This window comes from Notechis scutatus, chromosome 2, assembly GCF_049901735.1.
Source record: "Notechis scutatus isolate UNSWTSFEM ecotype Mainland chromosome 2, rNotScu1.2, whole genome shotgun sequence".
Classification (NCBI taxonomy): domain Eukaryota; kingdom Metazoa; phylum Chordata; class Lepidosauria; order Squamata; family Elapidae; genus Notechis; species Notechis scutatus.
Window position 1 is genome coordinate 25,681,516 of NC_142010.1, and position 17,870 is coordinate 25,699,385.

Genomic DNA, 17,870 nt, shown 5'->3' on the forward strand with positions numbered 1-17,870 from the left:
ACCATGGGTGAAGGAGTTAAACTTTTAATATAATCTGATTCCCTGAATTATTCCAAAAATGACACAAAACAGAAAGAAAATGTTCAAGAGTTTGTACAAAAAAAGAGTATACTAACAACAAAAATGTGCATTTATTAAAAGTATTGGTCTTATTGTGCTAAATAATTGTACCCTATGACTATTATTAAATGTTGTACCTTATGATTCTTGACTCTGAATGAATGTATCTTTTCTTTTATGTATACGAGAGTTTTTGCACCAAGACAAATTCCTTGTGTGTCCAATCACACTTGCCCAATAAAAATTCTATTCTATTCTATTCTATTCTATTCTATTCTATTCTATTCTATTCTATTCTATTCTATTCTATTCTATAAAGGTGTGGCCTTCATTAGTCATTGGCCTTCATTATTGATCTTCTTTATTCTTGATCTTTATTATTCTTTGGATGGCTTTCTGAATCTCTTTGTTCCTTAAAGTATAGATCAGTGGATTAAGCATGGTGGTGACAAAGGTATAGAAGAGGGAAAGCATCTTGCCTTGGTCACCGGAATAATTGGATGGAGATTGGAGATAACTAGAGATGGCTGAGCCATAGAAGAGTGACACCACCATTAAGTGGGAGGAACAGGTTTTGAAAGCCTTTCTTTTGCCTTCAGCTGAGCGGATCCTCAGCACAGCAGCCCCAATGTAGCTGTAAGATACTGTGATGAGACCCAGAGGTAGTAGAAGGAACACCACACTGGAGGCAAAGAGCTCTGCCTCATTAACAGAGGTGTCCACACAGGCCAATTTGATTAAGGCTGGTATCTCACAGAAAAAATGGTCTATCTGGTTCTGGCCACAACGTGGAAGACTAAGAGTCATGACTGTTTGAACTACTGAATTGCTGAAGCCACTTCCCCAGGAGACAGCAGCCATTGTGAAACACAGAGACCGGCTCATAATGGTAGTGTAGTGCAGTGGATGATAGATGGCGGCATAGCGGTCATAGGCCATGACAGCTAATAAAATACATTCCGTGGAGCCCAGAGCAAGAGAGATGTAGAGCTCACCCACGCAGGCACCATAAGTGATAGTCTTGCTTTTTCTCCAGAAATTCACCAGCATCTGGGGCCCAAGACTGGTGGTATAACAAAGATCAAGAAAGGAAAGATTGCTGAGGAAGAAATACATAGGGGTACGGAGATGGGGATCTAATCTTGATACCATAATGATAGTTGTGTTGCCCAACAGGGTCATCATGTAGCAGGTCAGAACAAGTCCAAAGAGCAACATCTCCAAATATGGTCGGTCAGCTACTCCCAATAATATGAATTCTCCTTGATAGCTTTGGCTACTGTCTTTCCATGAGGCGTTATTTCCATAGATCATCTGCTTAAAAAACAAAGCAAAACATAATAACAGAGTTGGAACAGACACTGGAGGTCTTCTACTCCAACCTCCTGCTCAAACAGGACATCCTACACCAGTGGTCGCCAACCAGTGGGCCGTGGACCCCTGGTGGTCCATGAGAAAATTTTGGTGTTCCACAGAGAAATGTCACCTCCAAAGCAACCCCCAAATCAATTAATCCAGGCTGTGCGGGAACACAAGGCTGCACCGCCCACATGGCCCATGGGAACACAAGACTTGTGTCGCTTACATTTGCGAACAACACGAAGTAGTGAGAGGAGGGGGGAAAGGGTGGAGGGGAGTAATTTGCCCCACTCACCCCATGTGCCTCACCTGGCCACCGGGCTTCTTTCAGCTTCTTTCTTCTTCTGCTTTTGGCTGCATGCAAGGAAAGCAGCAAAAGTCTTTCTTTTCCTCCCCCAAACTCCACCAGAAATGAGACTTTGGGGCCCTGCAAGGCATCCTGCTCCAAGAGGCTGTGCTGGCACAACAAGTCGCACAAAGACTCATTTCTGGTGGAGTTTGGGGGAGAGAAAGACAGACTTCTGCTGCTTCTACTGCTTCCCTTGCATAAAGCCAAAAGTCTCTCTCCTCCCCTCCCCCTCCCCCCCGGAGAACAGAGCTGGAGATGGTATCCTGTGATCCCAAATAAAGAATGATCAATCAGTAGGAAAACAGGGTGGGGAATTTTCTTGCAGACTTTTTTTGAGATTTTCCCAAGGTCTCTGGTCCACAGGATTTAAAATTATGAGTTTGGTGGTCCCTGAGGTCCAAAAGATTGGCGACCCCTGCCCTACACCATTTCAGACAAATGGCTGTTGAATCTCTTCTTTAAAATCTCCAGTGTTGGACCATTCACAACTTCTGGAGGCAAGTTGTTCCACTGATTAATTGTTCTAACTGTCAGGAAATTTCTCTTTAGTTCTGAGTTGCTTCTCTCCTTGATTAGTTTCCACTCATTGCTTCTTGTCCTGCCTTCAGGTGCTTTGGAGAATAGCTTCTTTGTGGAAGCCCCTGAGATATTGGAAGACTGCTATCATGTCACCCCTAGTCCTTCTTTTCGCTAGACTAGACATACCCAATTCCTGCAAGCAATCTTCATATGTTTTAGCCTTCAGTCCCCTAATCCTCTTCGTTATTATTCTTTGCACTCTTTCTAGAGTCTCAACATTTTTGAAATATTGTAGTGACCAAAACTGGATGCAATATTTCAAGTGTGGTCTTACCAAAGCATTATAAAGTGGCAAGATCACTTCATGTGATCGAGATTCTATCCCTCTGTTAATGCAGCCTAGGACAATACACGTGAAAATAAATAAATCACCAACACAACATGGAAGGCTATAAAGAAGTGATATAGAAAGAACTGTGGCTTGTCTGAGCAGCAAATATTACTTTGGACATGAATCTGTGATCCAGAAATATAGTTAATCTTGGTCATAGCTAGCTATATCTTTTAGCTCTTCGATCTCCAGTGAACTACTATGTGAGAGGAGAAAATAGTAAACATGTTTTTGATACTCTGATATTTGGACAGAATTCCTGGTACAGATTTGAAGAAAATGCTTTTCATCTTACACATCTTTCTCTCTTGGTTAAGAGTCCAAGAAGTATAATTGGATTGCAATAAATCAAATCCTCAATATAGTCATAGAACAAAGTTGAAATACCAATAACAACTTGACACCTGATGGGATCCTAAGACCTATCAAAATCACCTGTGATTCTGTAAAGTTATAGTTTGAATGAGAGTGCAATTAATAATGTCATAAAGAAATCACAAGCTTTTGATTAAATCAACCACCAACTGATTTCTTTATAGCTTTATTTCTTTTGCGACATTATGAATCAGGTCTTCTCACCTTATTTTATTCTACTCTTTGGAAGGTGAATTTCCCCCTAATGTCTTCTCCACCTATCCTTGCCTCATTTCTTTCTTTACATGTTTCCAACCTTTTATTCTTTGAGGATCATCTTAGTTCTCTTTGCAAATTCTGCCTCCCCCTTTTCTCTCTTTCATTGTCATTTTCATCTTTCAAAACGATTTCTGATGTCCCTTCCACCTTAAATGTAAAATTCTCTGAACAAATGATGTAAGAGAACAGTATTATAGTAAGCCTTAGCTCAGAAAAATTATCTAGGGACAGAATTTTCATGACAAACCATCTATGACAGTACAGGTCACATTGCATGTTGAAAGTACAAATCCCAAATTGAAAAAAAATATTAATACAATTAGTATGATATGATATATTTTGGTCACCATGATGCAAAAAAGATGTTGAGACTGTAGAAAAAGTGCAGAGAAAATCAACAAAGTTGATTAGGAGACTGGAGGCTAAAACACGTGAAGAACGGTTGCTGGAATTGGGTATGTCTAGTTTAATGAAAAGAAGGACTAGGGGAGACAGTATCTCAGGGGTTGCCACAAAGAAAAGGGAGTCAAGCTATTCTCCAAAGCACCTGAGAGCAGGATAAGAATCAATGGGTGGAAGGAAAGAAGCAACGTAGAACTAAGGAGAAATTTCCTGACTGTTAGAACAATTAATCAGTGGAACAACTTGCCTCCAGAAGTTGTGAATGCTCCAATACTGGAAGTTTTTAAGAAAATGTTGGATAACCATTTTTCTGAAGTGGTGTAGGGTTTCCTGCCTAGGCAGGGGTTTGGACTAGAAGACTTAAAAACTCTGTTATTCTATTCTATATAATATGTTACTATACAATTAATATAATGTAATATTTATATATGTAAGGGTACAACCACATAACCCATGACCCAATTAAAAACAAACTCAATTATGGGTTGTATACCAGACACAGATCAGCAACTTTCTTTGCTGCTGATTCAGAGATTCAGTAAACTTCTCTATTTGGCCTCAAGATGATAAAATCAAGCTGGTCAGGTTAAAACATTTTTGGAAAAATATTTAATCTCTGTCCTTTTGGTCATTTAAATTACTTCTGCAACTTATAGTCTCATGACTTCCATCCCATCCTAAGATACTGTATTTTCAACATTCCTCTGTATTGGGAAGGACCTTCTTTCTCTCCATATCAAGTTTTATACTGAGGCTAGGAATATCTTTGATGCACCAATTTTGGGATGTGAAGGTCTGCAGCTGTATTTTCGTCTTGCTGCTTGAAAGAGACAGTAAATAACTTTGTTTTAGAAGGAAGGGGCTGACCTCATGACTTCATTATCCGTGGTTCAGCTCTGGATAGGTGGAAACCTTCAACACTACAGAATAAACTGAGCATCTCTCGTACAAGGTAAGAGGAGGAAGAGTCTCCTGAGTTATTCCTGAACTGTGGAAGAGAGGAAGAGAAGCAAGCAAGCCAAAAATAAAGGAAAGGAAAAAAGATAGTTGGAGAAGGATGCAGACAAATGTGGTGGGATGAGGGCAGTGCAACAAAAATGATGAAAAAATGAGAACCGGAAAGCTTGCTGAGAACACAGTAAATGGTTGATCCACTATATTGAATTAATGGATAATTACATCTTTATGCATCTCCATCAGAGATCAAATTATTAAGGTCTTTATTACATTATTCTATAGCCAGATGCAGATTTTATGCCCCATTATCAGCATAGACAATTCTCATACAACATGTTTCTGGTTTAAATTCATTTATATAACAAACTATTTTGTTGCTGGAGTATTTGTGTCTTAAGCCATGAGATGCTGAGAACTCAGTGCCATTGGATTTGGACCTCAAAGAATAGAGTCCATCAATTAAGCATAAACTGGGTTTTACTGGGGAAAAGATTCAAGCCATTCTCCAAATATGGGAATGATCTGATCATGTTAGAGTCCTATCTGTTTTTTCACCGTGTTCTTTTTCTATTTCATTACTTATTCTAGTGTACATAGAAAATGAACAGGGAAACCTCATGGAAAGAAAGTAACTAAAGCTATCAAGAAAGGTGTTTTTTTTTAATGTGTCTGAATTAAATATTTCAATTTTATTAAAAACAAAACAAAAAACAAAATCCGAACTGAAAAGGAGATGGAACGAAATGAAGTACAGTGTTAGACAGAGAAAAAAAGAGCAAGAGTCAAGGAAAATATAAGAGAAAATGGAACAGAAGAAAATGGAAAGCAGGAGACATGTATGGGCAAAGATTGAGATGGTCTAAAAGTTTAGAGATATATATATATATATATATATATATATATATATATATATATATATATATATATATATTATATATATTTATATTTATATTTATATTTATATAAGGATCGCTAACATGATCACCAACATCCAATGATGGATATGGCACAAGAAGAAATTATAATGACATTCTTAAACATAAGAAGGAAAATATGGCATTGATCTCTACCACCCACCCTACCAGTTCCTCTTCTGATCAGCCTCTTTAATTCAATCTTGGTTATTCTGGTTCCACACGGTGTCCCAAGATATCAGCTGTGACTATGCACAGGGTCTTGTGCTGCAGATAGTAAGAACTGTTTTTGTGGGTATCAGCATGGAGAAGGAAGCTGTGATCTTGTTATTGTCTGCTGCCTTCTGAAGAAAAACCACCAAGAATCCTAGATCACGCTGAATGCTAATTAGGAGAGAGATTAATCATTGAAGCCATGTATTTCCTCTCCCCTAAAGGCCTTTCACCATTGAGTCATATCCTCTGAAGTGGTGATGTACAGAAGGGATATACAGGGAAAGGCTAATTAATTCATTAAGGAAGATGAAAAGAAAGATGAAAAAGGTTTTATCATGGGTTAATTAACCAAGCAATCTAAAAGGCCGTTTGAGGAGGAGGGAAAGAGCCTCTGCCTCTGCCTGAGTTTTGGGTTTTCATCGGCAAAACCCACCTGGCTGGAGAATTCTGGGAGTTGAAGTCCACAAGTCTTAAAGTTGCCAAGTTTGGGAACCCCTGTTTTAAAGCTTTTCACTATTCCCCTTTACTTTAGTGTTAGTTTTATTTTTGTTTGTTTTTTTGAATCTGTATGACTTGTTCTTTTAAACACGCATTTGTATTTTTTTCTTTAACCCTTGAAACACATATTAACATATTTGTTTGTTTGTTTGTTCATTTGTTTGTTTAAATTTATTGACCGGCCATCTTACCATAGGGTAACTCTGACTGGCTTACAGTTACATATACAGTTAAAAGATAAAAAGTTAAAATCAGAGATTAAAACCAAGGATACATGGGGAGGGTGGGAGCAGAGTGGGGGGAGGTGGGATCTTTTGTTACTCGATCAGCCACCTCCATTGTGTTGTTCCCCCATTGGGATCCCAGGCCAACTAGTAGAGCCAGGTCTTTAGGCTCTAACAAAAAGATTGGAGGGTTGGGGCCAACCTCACCTTGGGGGGGGGCAAGATGTTCCAGAGGGCAGGAGCAACAGCAGAGAAGGCCTCCCTCCTGGACCCCACCAGCTGGAATTATCGGACCTGCCTCCTCTGCTGGCACGAGTGGTACGGGCCAATCCCAGTGGAGTGAGCCGGTCCCTCAGGTAACCTGGACCCATGCCATGAAGGGCTTATAAGGTGATCGCCACAGTGGTGGTATGCTACCGATTCAGCCCAGTTCAGCCGAACCAGTAGTAAAAAAAAGCCAGATGAGAGGAGAAAGAAGAGTAAAGCGCAGGATCTGCCCTCCCACCCACCCCTGCACTTTCCTCTTCTCTCTGCTGATTGGCGCTGCAGGCCTCAGCTGGTGTGTGGAAAGCTGTGCGTGTGTGTGTGTTAGGTGTGCACACGCGATCACCAAACCGGTAGTAGAACAGGTAGGATCCCACTGCTTGATCACCAACACCTTCTAATTAACTTTTTAGTTTGTCCTTTTCTCCTTTGACATTAATGTACAATTTATGAAATAAAAAAAGTTGACACGTTTTAATCTGAATATTTCTTAGCAAAAATATTCAAATGTTTTAAAATTAAGCAATTCTGTGCCTTCATAATTAAGAAAAAGGAGTACCCACCATACAGAGGAGATCGATTGATTGATCGATCGGTAGGTAGGTAGGTAGGTAGGTAGGTAGATGATAGACAGACAGAGATCTGTAGATAGATAGATGATAGATAGATAGATAGATAGATAGATAGATAGATAGATAGATAGATAGATGATAGATAGATAGATAGATAGATAGATAGATAGATAGATAGATAGATAGATAGACAGATAGATATAATTTGACATGATCCTTCCCTGTACGTATATACATACATACATACATACATGTGTGTGTGTGTGTGTGTGTATCTATGTATGTATATGTGTTGTGACTGGGAGGTTTGAGCCTGCTGTGCGCTTTGAGTCTGATGTGTCAGAAGACACAGGTTCGAGTGATGAGGAGGGTTTGGCATTGGAATTTGAACCTGCTTTAATGGGAGATGCAGACGTGAGCCAGGAGGATGAGGAAGTGTCGGAATCACCTTCCTCTCCAGAACCTTCCACATCCATTATGCCTCAGGTGTCAGCAGCTGATCCACAGAACGTGCCAGAGTCTTTGAGTGATGATCAGAATGACGAATGTTGGGTTGATGCAAGGACTAGACGTAGGCTGAGACGTCAAGCACAATTTCAAAGGAAACGTCAAATCAGAGACTAATTAGAGAGACTGACCTTTGGGACATTTGGACTCTCACCTTGTGGCTACAGGTGAGACAGATGCAGGGGTGTGATTCTCCCAGTTCGGACTGGTTTGGGTGAAGCCCTAGCTGCGCTGATCAGCTGGCTCCAAACCGGTTTGATCTGACGATCATGTCGGCCTGCCCGCCCGCCCGCTCCTGCATTGTGCTCACCTATATCTGCTCAGCTGATTCACGTGGCAGAACGGATTGTCGTGCCTCAGCTGTGTTACTTCCCTGAAGTAACATTGAAGGTAAGTAATTGTGATAGCGAAGCGCACGATTGTCAAGCCCGAAATTGACATAAGTGTAGCCATTTTAGTTAGTCTTATATATTCTTTTTCTTACTTTCTTTGTGGTAGTCATGGGGGGAAGGGTTTTGGGCTTGACACATTCCTAAGGGGGGAGGAGTGGAGATAAAGAAAGATGTTTTGGCTAGGTGATCTTCCTTCCTGTGGGAACTGAGCTGTCCTTGCTTGGGCCCCTTGAGGTGGAGATTTATGACATCAAGCATTGTTGAATTATTTCTCTTGGAGAATGTGACTTTTGAGGGTTGTTTCTAACTTGTAATATTGCGGGGTAATTCCGGGTTGTGTCAGATCCGGAATTACCATGGGCTTTGCCAATTTGATGCTTTCCTAAATAAAATAAATCTTTTTGAAAGATTGACTTTGTACTTTTCTTTTTAAATGGATTTCATCACTTGGAAACCTGACAACGATTAGTGAACCGGTTGTTACACCGGGAGAACCCCACACCCAATCTAGACCAATCATGAGGGGATCAGGGCAGCTATGTCCTCTCCATGGACTCTCCATCCAGTCTACATTCTTTTGCCACAAATTGTATTCCAAATTTGGCAGCATCACAAAAAACAAACAAACACAAGTGAACCTAACAGGCCTATGTAATTCTGCTCCATTGCTCAGAAGTATTGTCCCTCTTTCCATCTACATTGGCCCCTCAACTGCCTTGGCTGAGTCTGCTAAACGGTTTGTGGCTGCCATGTCATATTATCTATATTTCAACTTGTTATGGCCCCAAATCCATGGTAGGTCACTCTTTGGATCTGGATTCTTCTACGATACAAGAATATAATAGCCTGTATATTATATTTTCCATCTCAGGGTGTTCTGTCTCACTTGTAGCCACAAGTGAGAGTCCAAATGTCCTGAAGAAATAAACACGAACAAATAATACCAGAAATCACAGAGTTAACTTGTCTCTGAAATCGTCGTTGGCAGCTTTCCCAGAAACTGTCTTCAAGCCGAGATAACGCAAGATAAATCAGGAACAGAGGGCTTCTTCAAAGCTGCGCAGTAATTAATGAAGTTTGATCCAGACAAGGGCCATTAACTAACACGCCTCCTTATATTCCTTGGAGGGACGTGTCAATCTCTCTAATTAGTCTCTGACTTGATGTTTCTTTTCAAATTGTGCTTGACGTCTCAACCTACATCTAGTCCTTGCATCAACCCAACATTCGTCATCACTCAAGGACTCTGGTATGTTCTGTGGATCAGCTTCTGACACCTGAGGCATGATTGAAGTGGAAGGTTCTGGAGAGGAGGGAGTTTCCGACACTCCCTCATCCTCCTGGCTCAAGTCTGCATCTCTCATTAGAGCAGGCTCCAATTCCAATGCCAAACCTTCCTCATCACTCGACCCTGTGTCTTCTGATACATCAGACTCAAAGCTCACAGCAGGCTCAAACCGTTCAGTCACAACATCAGGGTATTATCTTCCTGGGAAGATTCTGAACGCCATGGTGCTACTCATGTATATATCTGTTTTGCAGTTATATTTCCACACTCTCTTTGTTTGGCTAAATTGCCTAAATGTTCTTCCTTTAAATGGTCACCCAATGTTCTGACCAAGGCTTATTGAGACACTAACAAACACACGTTAGTCCCCAAACCCTTTTTAAAAATTTCAACCACTATGAATTTTAGTCATTCACAGCCCATAATGAGTCTCACAGTTTGTAAATAGTTCCATGGAAGCCTGCCAAAGTCTTCAGGATAAGTCTGACAAGCACGCAACTTTATCTTCCTTGAAATGCTGCCAACAACTAAATTTCCAATTAGTTATACGAGGCCAAACGGAGCACGAATTCAACACAGAGCTTCAGGTTTCAAACCAACCAATATGAACAAAGTTGCTTCCTGCAAAGATTCCTGTCCCTTTGCTCCTCCTTTATGTCTTAAGGTAGGGCCAATCACCTCCAAGCCTTACTCCCGAGTCGCCCCTTTTGTCTTAGCTGTTCTTGCCTTCTGGCAGCTCTGCGCATACACACACTGAAGAAAAAAAACATTCTAACACAGCAATAGGCTAGCACCAAATTTAAAACAGAAATGACTCACAGACTAACACAATACAGAAGCCTGATGATGGCAGATGAGATTCTGCCAAAATGTCGTTACAACTTTAAAAGCACAACTATAATGACGTGGGAAAATACCCGAACAAAGCTGAATAATATATATATATATATATATATATATATATATATATATATATATATATATATATATATATATATATATGGATCTTTGTTGTCGGTTTTCTCCTGCGAAGATTCAAAGTATCTCAGGCAACATTTGGCAGGTCCCACTCGCCATCTTCAGGCTGGTGCTTTGCTAAATGGTCTTGCACTGGCTTGCACTGGCACTAAGCCGAAAGCACCAGCCTGAAGATGGCGAGTGGACCTCGCTCTAAACGTGCCTAGATACTTGAATCTTACGCGGAGAAACCCGAATAACCAAAGATCCACATACAAATACCATGAGAACCTCAGAAAACATATATATATATATATATATATATATATATATATATATATATATATATATATATATATATATATATATATATATATATATTTGTGAAAAGGTAAAATATATATGTAATAATATTATTATAAGAATAGCATATAAGAGAAAAGGAAGAAAAATAAAAATATTAATATGTAATTATGAGTGATACCGATACTGAAGCACTGTAAATGTTGGAAATGTGGTGTAAATGTTGGAAATGTGATGTAAATGTTGGAAAATGTGTAATAAAAATTAATATTTTTTAATTATTAATTTTTATTACACATTTTCCAACATTTACACCACATTTCCAAGACAAGTGGGTCAAAGATCTGTTAGTGAGGCCAGAGAAAATCACCTGGAAAGTATGCAAAGATGTTTGTGAGAATTTTCGTGGCAACTATAGAACACTGAATTACATTCAGTTGGTTGACAAACTTCTTACAGCATGCAATGGAATAGGTCACTGAAGATTCATTTTCTGCATTCACACTTGGACTTCTTTCCCAAAAATCCAGGTGCATTCAGTGACCAACATGGTGAAAGTTTCACTAGGACAATGCCACCATGGAAAAACAGTATCATGGCAACTGGAATCCATCCATGCTGGCTGACTATCAGTGACTGTAGCAAGATGCATCAGACATCAAGTACAAACCTGTTGAACTGTATAATTTGTCAAGAGGCTGTCAGCGTTCCAGCAAACCTCCATTCCGATCAGTAACTCCGAGACAAGCATAATCTCAAAAGTACCTTTATTAGAATAACACCTGGCACATCTGTGGAATCTTGAAACTAAAAGTTTCCCTGACTTTCCACAATGTCCCAAACTACAATCCATCCCGCTTTTTCCCATCATCACATCACATGGACCAATCACAATCTGTCTCAGTGTAAGATCCTTTTTCTCTGCTGTGCCACACTTAATAACCTTGAACTAAGAAAAGAATTTTATTTTGTCTACTTAGAACTACTCAATTGAATCACCCTCCTCCCACTTTCTCAGGCTATGTGGCAGCGTGGAATATGGCTTCCAAAGTTGACAGAGGCATTAAGTGGTTAAACACATCATATTCATTAAAGGCCAATTTCATATTTTTGAAGATTCCTACATGATGCAGTTCATTCTGACATTATTTTTGTGTTTAGTTTGAAAGGAACTATCATAACTGTTGTGTTGCCGTAGGAAGGAAGCTCGGAGTCAGTGACTGGTTTCAGCTCTTTATTGTGCTCCGGTACAGCTTAAGCTTTGAGGGAAAAACTGCGGCTTTTTATTCCCAAGCCGCGGCGACGCTGCCAATGGCACCGCTGAATCTCCCGCGATTAGTTTCCACCAATCGCGGGGATTCACAACGGGCCAATCAGTGCGGCTCGCCGACCAATCCGGTCGCCGTGTGCTTTAGCCAATCGCAACGTGGGGCTTACGAGTATGTAAATGACTGTACAGAACACCCTCCCCTCTTGGTTCGGTCCTATGTAACGTAGTCCTGTAGGTAGGCGGGCCCGTACTTGCCTACTGGACCTGCGCAGGTTAGTTGTTGTTTGGCTCTCGGCTGGTTCGGTCGGGTCCTCTGTTTCTCTTGGTCTCGTCGATGGAACCGCCTGGAAGGTGTCGCGGGCCTCTTGTTGCAGCTCCCTCCCGGTCTACCGGGTTGGTCGAGCTGCGACTCGCCGCTCCCGCCTAGTCTTTCTGGGCTGGTTGAGCTGGCCTGGCTGTTTCTTCCTGGTGAGGCTTCGAGTTGGCTGTTAACCGGTGAGTATTGCTGGTTATTTTCTATTATTTCTTGATCCCCTGTGTATTCCCTCCCCTCTTGGTTTGTGTTAATGGGGTCGCCTGTGTTTGATTGCGTGTCGGTTGTGTTTCTTGTCCTTGATCTTAATTAATCGATGTGGCGTTTCCATGTTTGTCCGTCCGTTGTCTGCAGCCGGTAGGAGTGGGGGCCTGTCAGTTGGTTATGGTTGCCGGTACCCATAGTGGGTCTCCGGTAAGGTTCTTTGCGTAGACTGCGTCGCCTGGTGCAAAACCCGGTGCTTGCTTGATGAGTCTGGGGTTTTTTCCGGGTTGTATGGGGTGTAGTCTGTCGAGTGGGGACCTTAGTTTCCTCCCCATTAGTAATTCTGCCGGGCTTTTGTTTGTCGTTGTGTTTGGGGTTATATGTTGTATTAGAAGCATTTTATTTATTTTTTCTTGTATTTCCCCATGTTCGATCTTTTGGAGGGTTTTCTTTGTAAATTGAACCATCCGTTCCGCCCTACCATTGGCCGCTGGATGTGCCGTCGCTGTCAGTGCGTGTCATATGCCCCGCTCCGCTAGGAATTTTTCGAATTCTAGCGAGGTGAATTGGGGCCCGTTGTCTGACACGATGACATCTGGGAGGCCGTGGGTTGCGAAGAGCTTGCTGAGTACCTTGGTGACAGCTTCTGTTGTGGTGGTTTTCATGTTGCTTACCTCCAGCCAATTGGAGTAAGCATCCACCGTGATGAGGAATGTGTTTTTGTGGGCCCGGCAAAGTCTATATGGACCCTGGACCATGGCCCCTGGGGGTTTCCCATTCTAGGATTGGCGCGGCGGGAGGATTTGGTCCGGTTTCTTGGCAGCGTGAGCACTTGGCCACCCAAGCCTCGATTTTCTTGTCCATGCCTGGCCACCAAGCGTAACTTCTGGCCAAGGCTTTTGTTCTCACGATGCCCGGTGCCCTTCGTGCAACAACTTTAATACTTTCCTTGCAATTTTTCTGGTATGACCACCCTGTCCCCCATAACAAACAACCTTTCTGTAATGACAGTTCTGTTTGCCGGTTCCGGAATGTCCTGAATGATTCATCGTTGTCTTGTTCCGCCACCCTTTTTCTACCCAATGTAATACCCCGCGCCAGACGTTTGTCTTTATTAGTCTCTCGGCAATGTCTGACGCGGTTATGGGTAGGTCGGGCAATGCCTCTATGCTGAGGGTGGTCGTCGTGGGGGCTGGGTCGGGCGCGTCTAGGTTGGGTAGTGGCGAGCGGCTCAGCGCGTCTGCATGGGTGATCGTCCCACCGGGTCGGTGTGTGTGAGCCGGTAGTCGTAGGCAGCGAGGAACTCGGACCACCTTGTCATCCTGGGGGATAGGATGTTCGGGTGGCCTTGTTCCCAGCCAGGATTCCCAGCAGCGGCTTGTGGTCTGTGATGATGGTGAATCGGCGGTCGTAGAGGTACTCATGGAACTTCTTTACTGTTGCAACGATGGCCAGGGCCTCCTTGTCCAACTGGCTGTAGTTCCTTTCTGGTTTGCTGAGTGTTCTTGAAAAGAACACGATGGGTGCTTCTTTTCCGTCCGGGAGTGTGTGGCTGAGGACGGCGCCAACTCCAAAGGGTGAGGCGTCGCATGTGACGGCGAGGGTAGGGTCTCATTATATTGTATGAGGACGGCATCCGAGGTGAGCAGGTCCTTGGTTTTCCTGAATGCGGTGTCCTCACGTTTCCCCAGGTCCATTTGGCCGTCTTATCCAGGAGCCTATGCAATGATAGGCTGCGGTCGCTTTTGGGGCAAGAACACATTGTAAAAATTGAGCAGTCCCAGAAATGCCTGCAGCTCTGTTTTGTTCTTGGGTGTGGGGCTTCCTTGATGGCTTTGATTTTGTTTCCGGTTGGGTGGATGCCATGTCGGTCTAGGAGGTACCCTAGAAACTCGACCTGCTCTGTGCATAGCTGGCATTTCTCTCTCTTTACTTTTAGCCCGGCCCCCTTGAATTTTTCTAGTACCTCCCTTAGGCGACCCTCTAGTTCTTCCCGGTTGGCTGTCCACACTAGTACGTCGTCGAAATAGGGGACCACCCCTTTTATTCCTCGCAGCAGTCTCTCCATGAGGCTCTGGAAAATTCTCTGGGCCACGCTGACTCCAAACTGAGTCGGTTACAACGCGGGGCTTACGAGTATGTAAATGACTGTACAGAACAATAACCACCAAAGATTTTTCAAAACTTTTCACATAATTTGTTGTCCATTGGTAATTTCTTCTATATATTATCCTGCATTTCATAAAACATTTCATGAATTGTTGCAATCAATACATTTAATTTCAAAACACCCCCAGCTTATTTTCTAATGGCAAGTAGGTTAGTCTTGCTTTATTTCAAAGAAATTTGTCAAGTGTTTAATTTTTGGATACTGCAGACACCATGGAAGGGCTTTTGTATATATGGAATCCTTAAAGACTGCATTGCAGGCTTTGGATTTTATAATAGTCATCAAAAACCCAGGGTGACAATGTCATGGTCTACCTAGGGGGAAAATCTGGCAACTGTTCTTGTAGGCAGAGAAAATCATGAACAAATTGTTCTTTTAGGTTCAGGATATAAGAATGTTAAAGAAGGAGGGAAAAATCATAATACAGATAGCATTTGCAAGGGTGGAATAATGTCAATTCAAATTCTCTTTAAAAGAACACAGTAAGAACTTCAGGAGATGCCTTTTTTACAGGAGAATGAAACTTCTGAGATATCACAGGACATAGTTGACCCAAGATGGAAGTATACTCTTTAATTTGCAGTCTTGAGTACTGTTGTGGTATCTAGATATGTTACAATTTTATCATGACAAAAAGAGAGAGAAAGGAAGATACAATCAAAACCACTTAAAGAACAACAAATAAAGAGTATTCCTGTTGAGCCTTCAAAGGCAGCTTAGAATTGTGTGTTTATTTCTTCATTAGTCTTTGGAGAGCTTTCCGTACCTCTTTATTTCTCAGTGTGTAGATCAGTGGATTAAGCATGGTGGTGACAAAGGCATAGAAAAGGGAAGTTAGCTTGACTTCATCATGGGAGGAGGTGGAACGAGGCAGAAGATAACTGAAGATGGACGTGCCATAAAAAAGCCAGACCACCATCAAGTGGGAGGAACAAGTGTTGAAGGCCCTCTTCCTGCCCTCAGCTGAGCGGATTCTCAGTACTGCAGTAGCTATATAGCCATAAGAGACTGTGATGAGACTAACTGGTACTAGGAGGAACACTATACTACCTGCAAGTACCAAAACCTCATTAAGTGAAGTGTCAACACAAGCCAATTTAAGAAAGGCAGGGAGCTCACAAAATAAATGATCTACCTGATTTCGCCCACACAGTGGAAGCCTAAGAATCATCACGGTATGAATTAGTGAATGGCTGAAGCCACTTATCCAGGAGACAGAAGCCATTGTGATACACAGAGAGTGGCTCATAGTGGTAGTGTAGTGCAGTGGATGACAGATGGCAGCATAGCGATCATAGGCCATGACCATCAACAAAATACACTCAGTGGAGCCCACGGCAAGAGAGATGTAGAGCTCAGATACACAGGCACCATAAGAGATGGTCTTGCTTTTTCTCCAGAAGTTCATCAGAATCTGTGGCCCAAGACTGGTGGTGAAACAGATATCAATTAAGGAAAGATTGCTGAGGAAGAAATACATGGGGGTACGGAGGCCTGGATCTAGTCTTGATACTATAATGATGGTTGTGTTGCCCAAGAGTGCCATCAAATAGCAGACAAGAACAAGGGCAAAGAGTAACATCTCCAAGCGTGGCCGGTCAGCTACTCCCAGCAAGATGAATTCTCCTTGGTAGCTTTGGTTACTGTTTTCCCACAAGGTTTCCATGTTCATTGTCTATATAAATTAGAACAAGTAATGACATAAAAAAGGAATCCTGTACGAAACAGATAGGATTCCAGCATGATCAAATGAATCCCAATTTTGGAGTAAGGCTTGAATGCTATCTCTAGTAATTTAGATTAACCTTTAATTAGTGGACACTGTGAAAATGATTGGAGGTCCATATCCTTTGGCACTGCTTTCTCACCATGCAATGCCTTAAAAACCACAAGGGAGGAATTGTGTATGGTTGATAAGTTAAAGATCTACCCATCTATTTTATTTTCCTGTTGCCCACTCTTTATCAAAAAGATTGATAATTGCCTTCTGGACATCCTATCTAACCTCTGATTGGATGTTGTTAGCTAGGTACAATGAATTTCCTGCACATAAATTTATTTGATTTCTAGCTACACAAAACCTGCTCCCCTAATCCTAGTTCTGTTAGATAGCCCCTGTCAGGGGTCTTCACAAACACTTATAGATACCATTGTTAACCACACAAAGATTATGATATCTGTAATATAAAGCACAGTCTTACTAAGGAAGAAGTGAATATGTTAGTAATAATGCAGAAAACATTGCATTATTCGGTTGTATAATACAATCAATAGATTTTGGAACTTTGACATAAATCAGAGGCTAAAGTTGTAGTTGAAGTCCTATGTAATAAACATAAATAATGAACATCAAACACTGACCGTATTCTGCTAGAATTCTTTTTCCACCCCAAGAATGGGTACGGTCAAAAGTTTTATAGGCTTTAAAAAAAATAAAATAAGGGAGAGTCACCTTAAGCCATGGACCTTTTGGGTGAGTCCCACTTGCCATAATATCAGTGGCTTAAGGCATCAGTTTCCCTCTTATCTTATTCAAAAAGCTCTTAAAGCATAACTAGGATCACAATAGCTTAATTTGTGAATATAAATATGACATGAATGGGAAAAAAATGAAGGATATTTATTGGGGTGGGCTTCAAAATTTTTAGCAAGGGGTTCTCTGCCCGGTTGCTGAGTGGGCGTGGCCATGGTGGGCGTGGCGTAGTAGGCCTCCTGCACCACAATTGGTGGGGGACATTTTGCCCTCCCTGAGCTCTGGAGGCTTTCCTTGAGCCTCCGGGAGGGCGAAAATGGCCTCTCTGGGCTCTGGAGGCTCTCTGGAAGCTGGAAACAGGCCCATTTCCGGCCTTCCCAAATTTCCGGGAGGCCTGTTTTTCACCCTCCCCGAGCCTCCGTATGCGCCCTGCACTTACCTAAATCTAAAACGGGCCGCATGGGGACTCCTGGGAGGGGAGGGGCAGGGTGGGCAGGGCCAGCCAGGAGTGAGATTTGGGGGTTCTCAGAACTGCACAAAATCTTAGCTAGGGGCTCCCCTGAACGCCTGCGAACCCCCAGCAGCCCCACCCCTGATATTCATCTTATCTACACTATTTGTAAAATTCTCGCGGT

General features: G+C 42.1%; 2 protein-coding genes and 1 long non-coding RNA gene across 3 annotated transcripts in view; 1 reads left to right on the forward strand and 2 right to left on the reverse strand.

Moving 5' to 3' along the window:
• Positions 1-17,870, forward strand: part of LOC148131938 (uncharacterized) — a 174,182-nt gene that overhangs the window by 87,870 nt on the left and 68,442 nt on the right. The window lies entirely within an intron of this gene.
• Positions 409-1,374, reverse strand: LOC113425000 (olfactory receptor 2B8-like). The gene has a single exon (XM_087958870.1). It carries the CDS (start codon positions 1,372-1,374, stop codon positions 409-411), a length of 966 nt encoding a protein of 321 aa, XP_087814996.1.
• On the reverse strand, positions 15,493-16,434 carry LOC113424986 (olfactory receptor 2G3-like). The gene has a single exon (XM_026686948.2). It carries the CDS (start codon positions 16,432-16,434, stop codon positions 15,493-15,495), a length of 942 nt encoding a protein of 313 aa, XP_026542733.2.

What these genes read in the sequence shown, in the direction of transcription:
- LOC113425000 (XM_087958870.1), bottom strand. Translation starts at nt 1,374, where the DNA reads ATGATCTATGGAAATAACGCCTCATGGAAAGACAGTAGCCAAAGCTAT.
- LOC113424986 (XM_026686948.2), bottom strand. Translation starts at nt 16,434, where the DNA reads ATGAACATGGAAACCTTGTGGGAAAACAGTAACCAAAGCTACCAAGGA.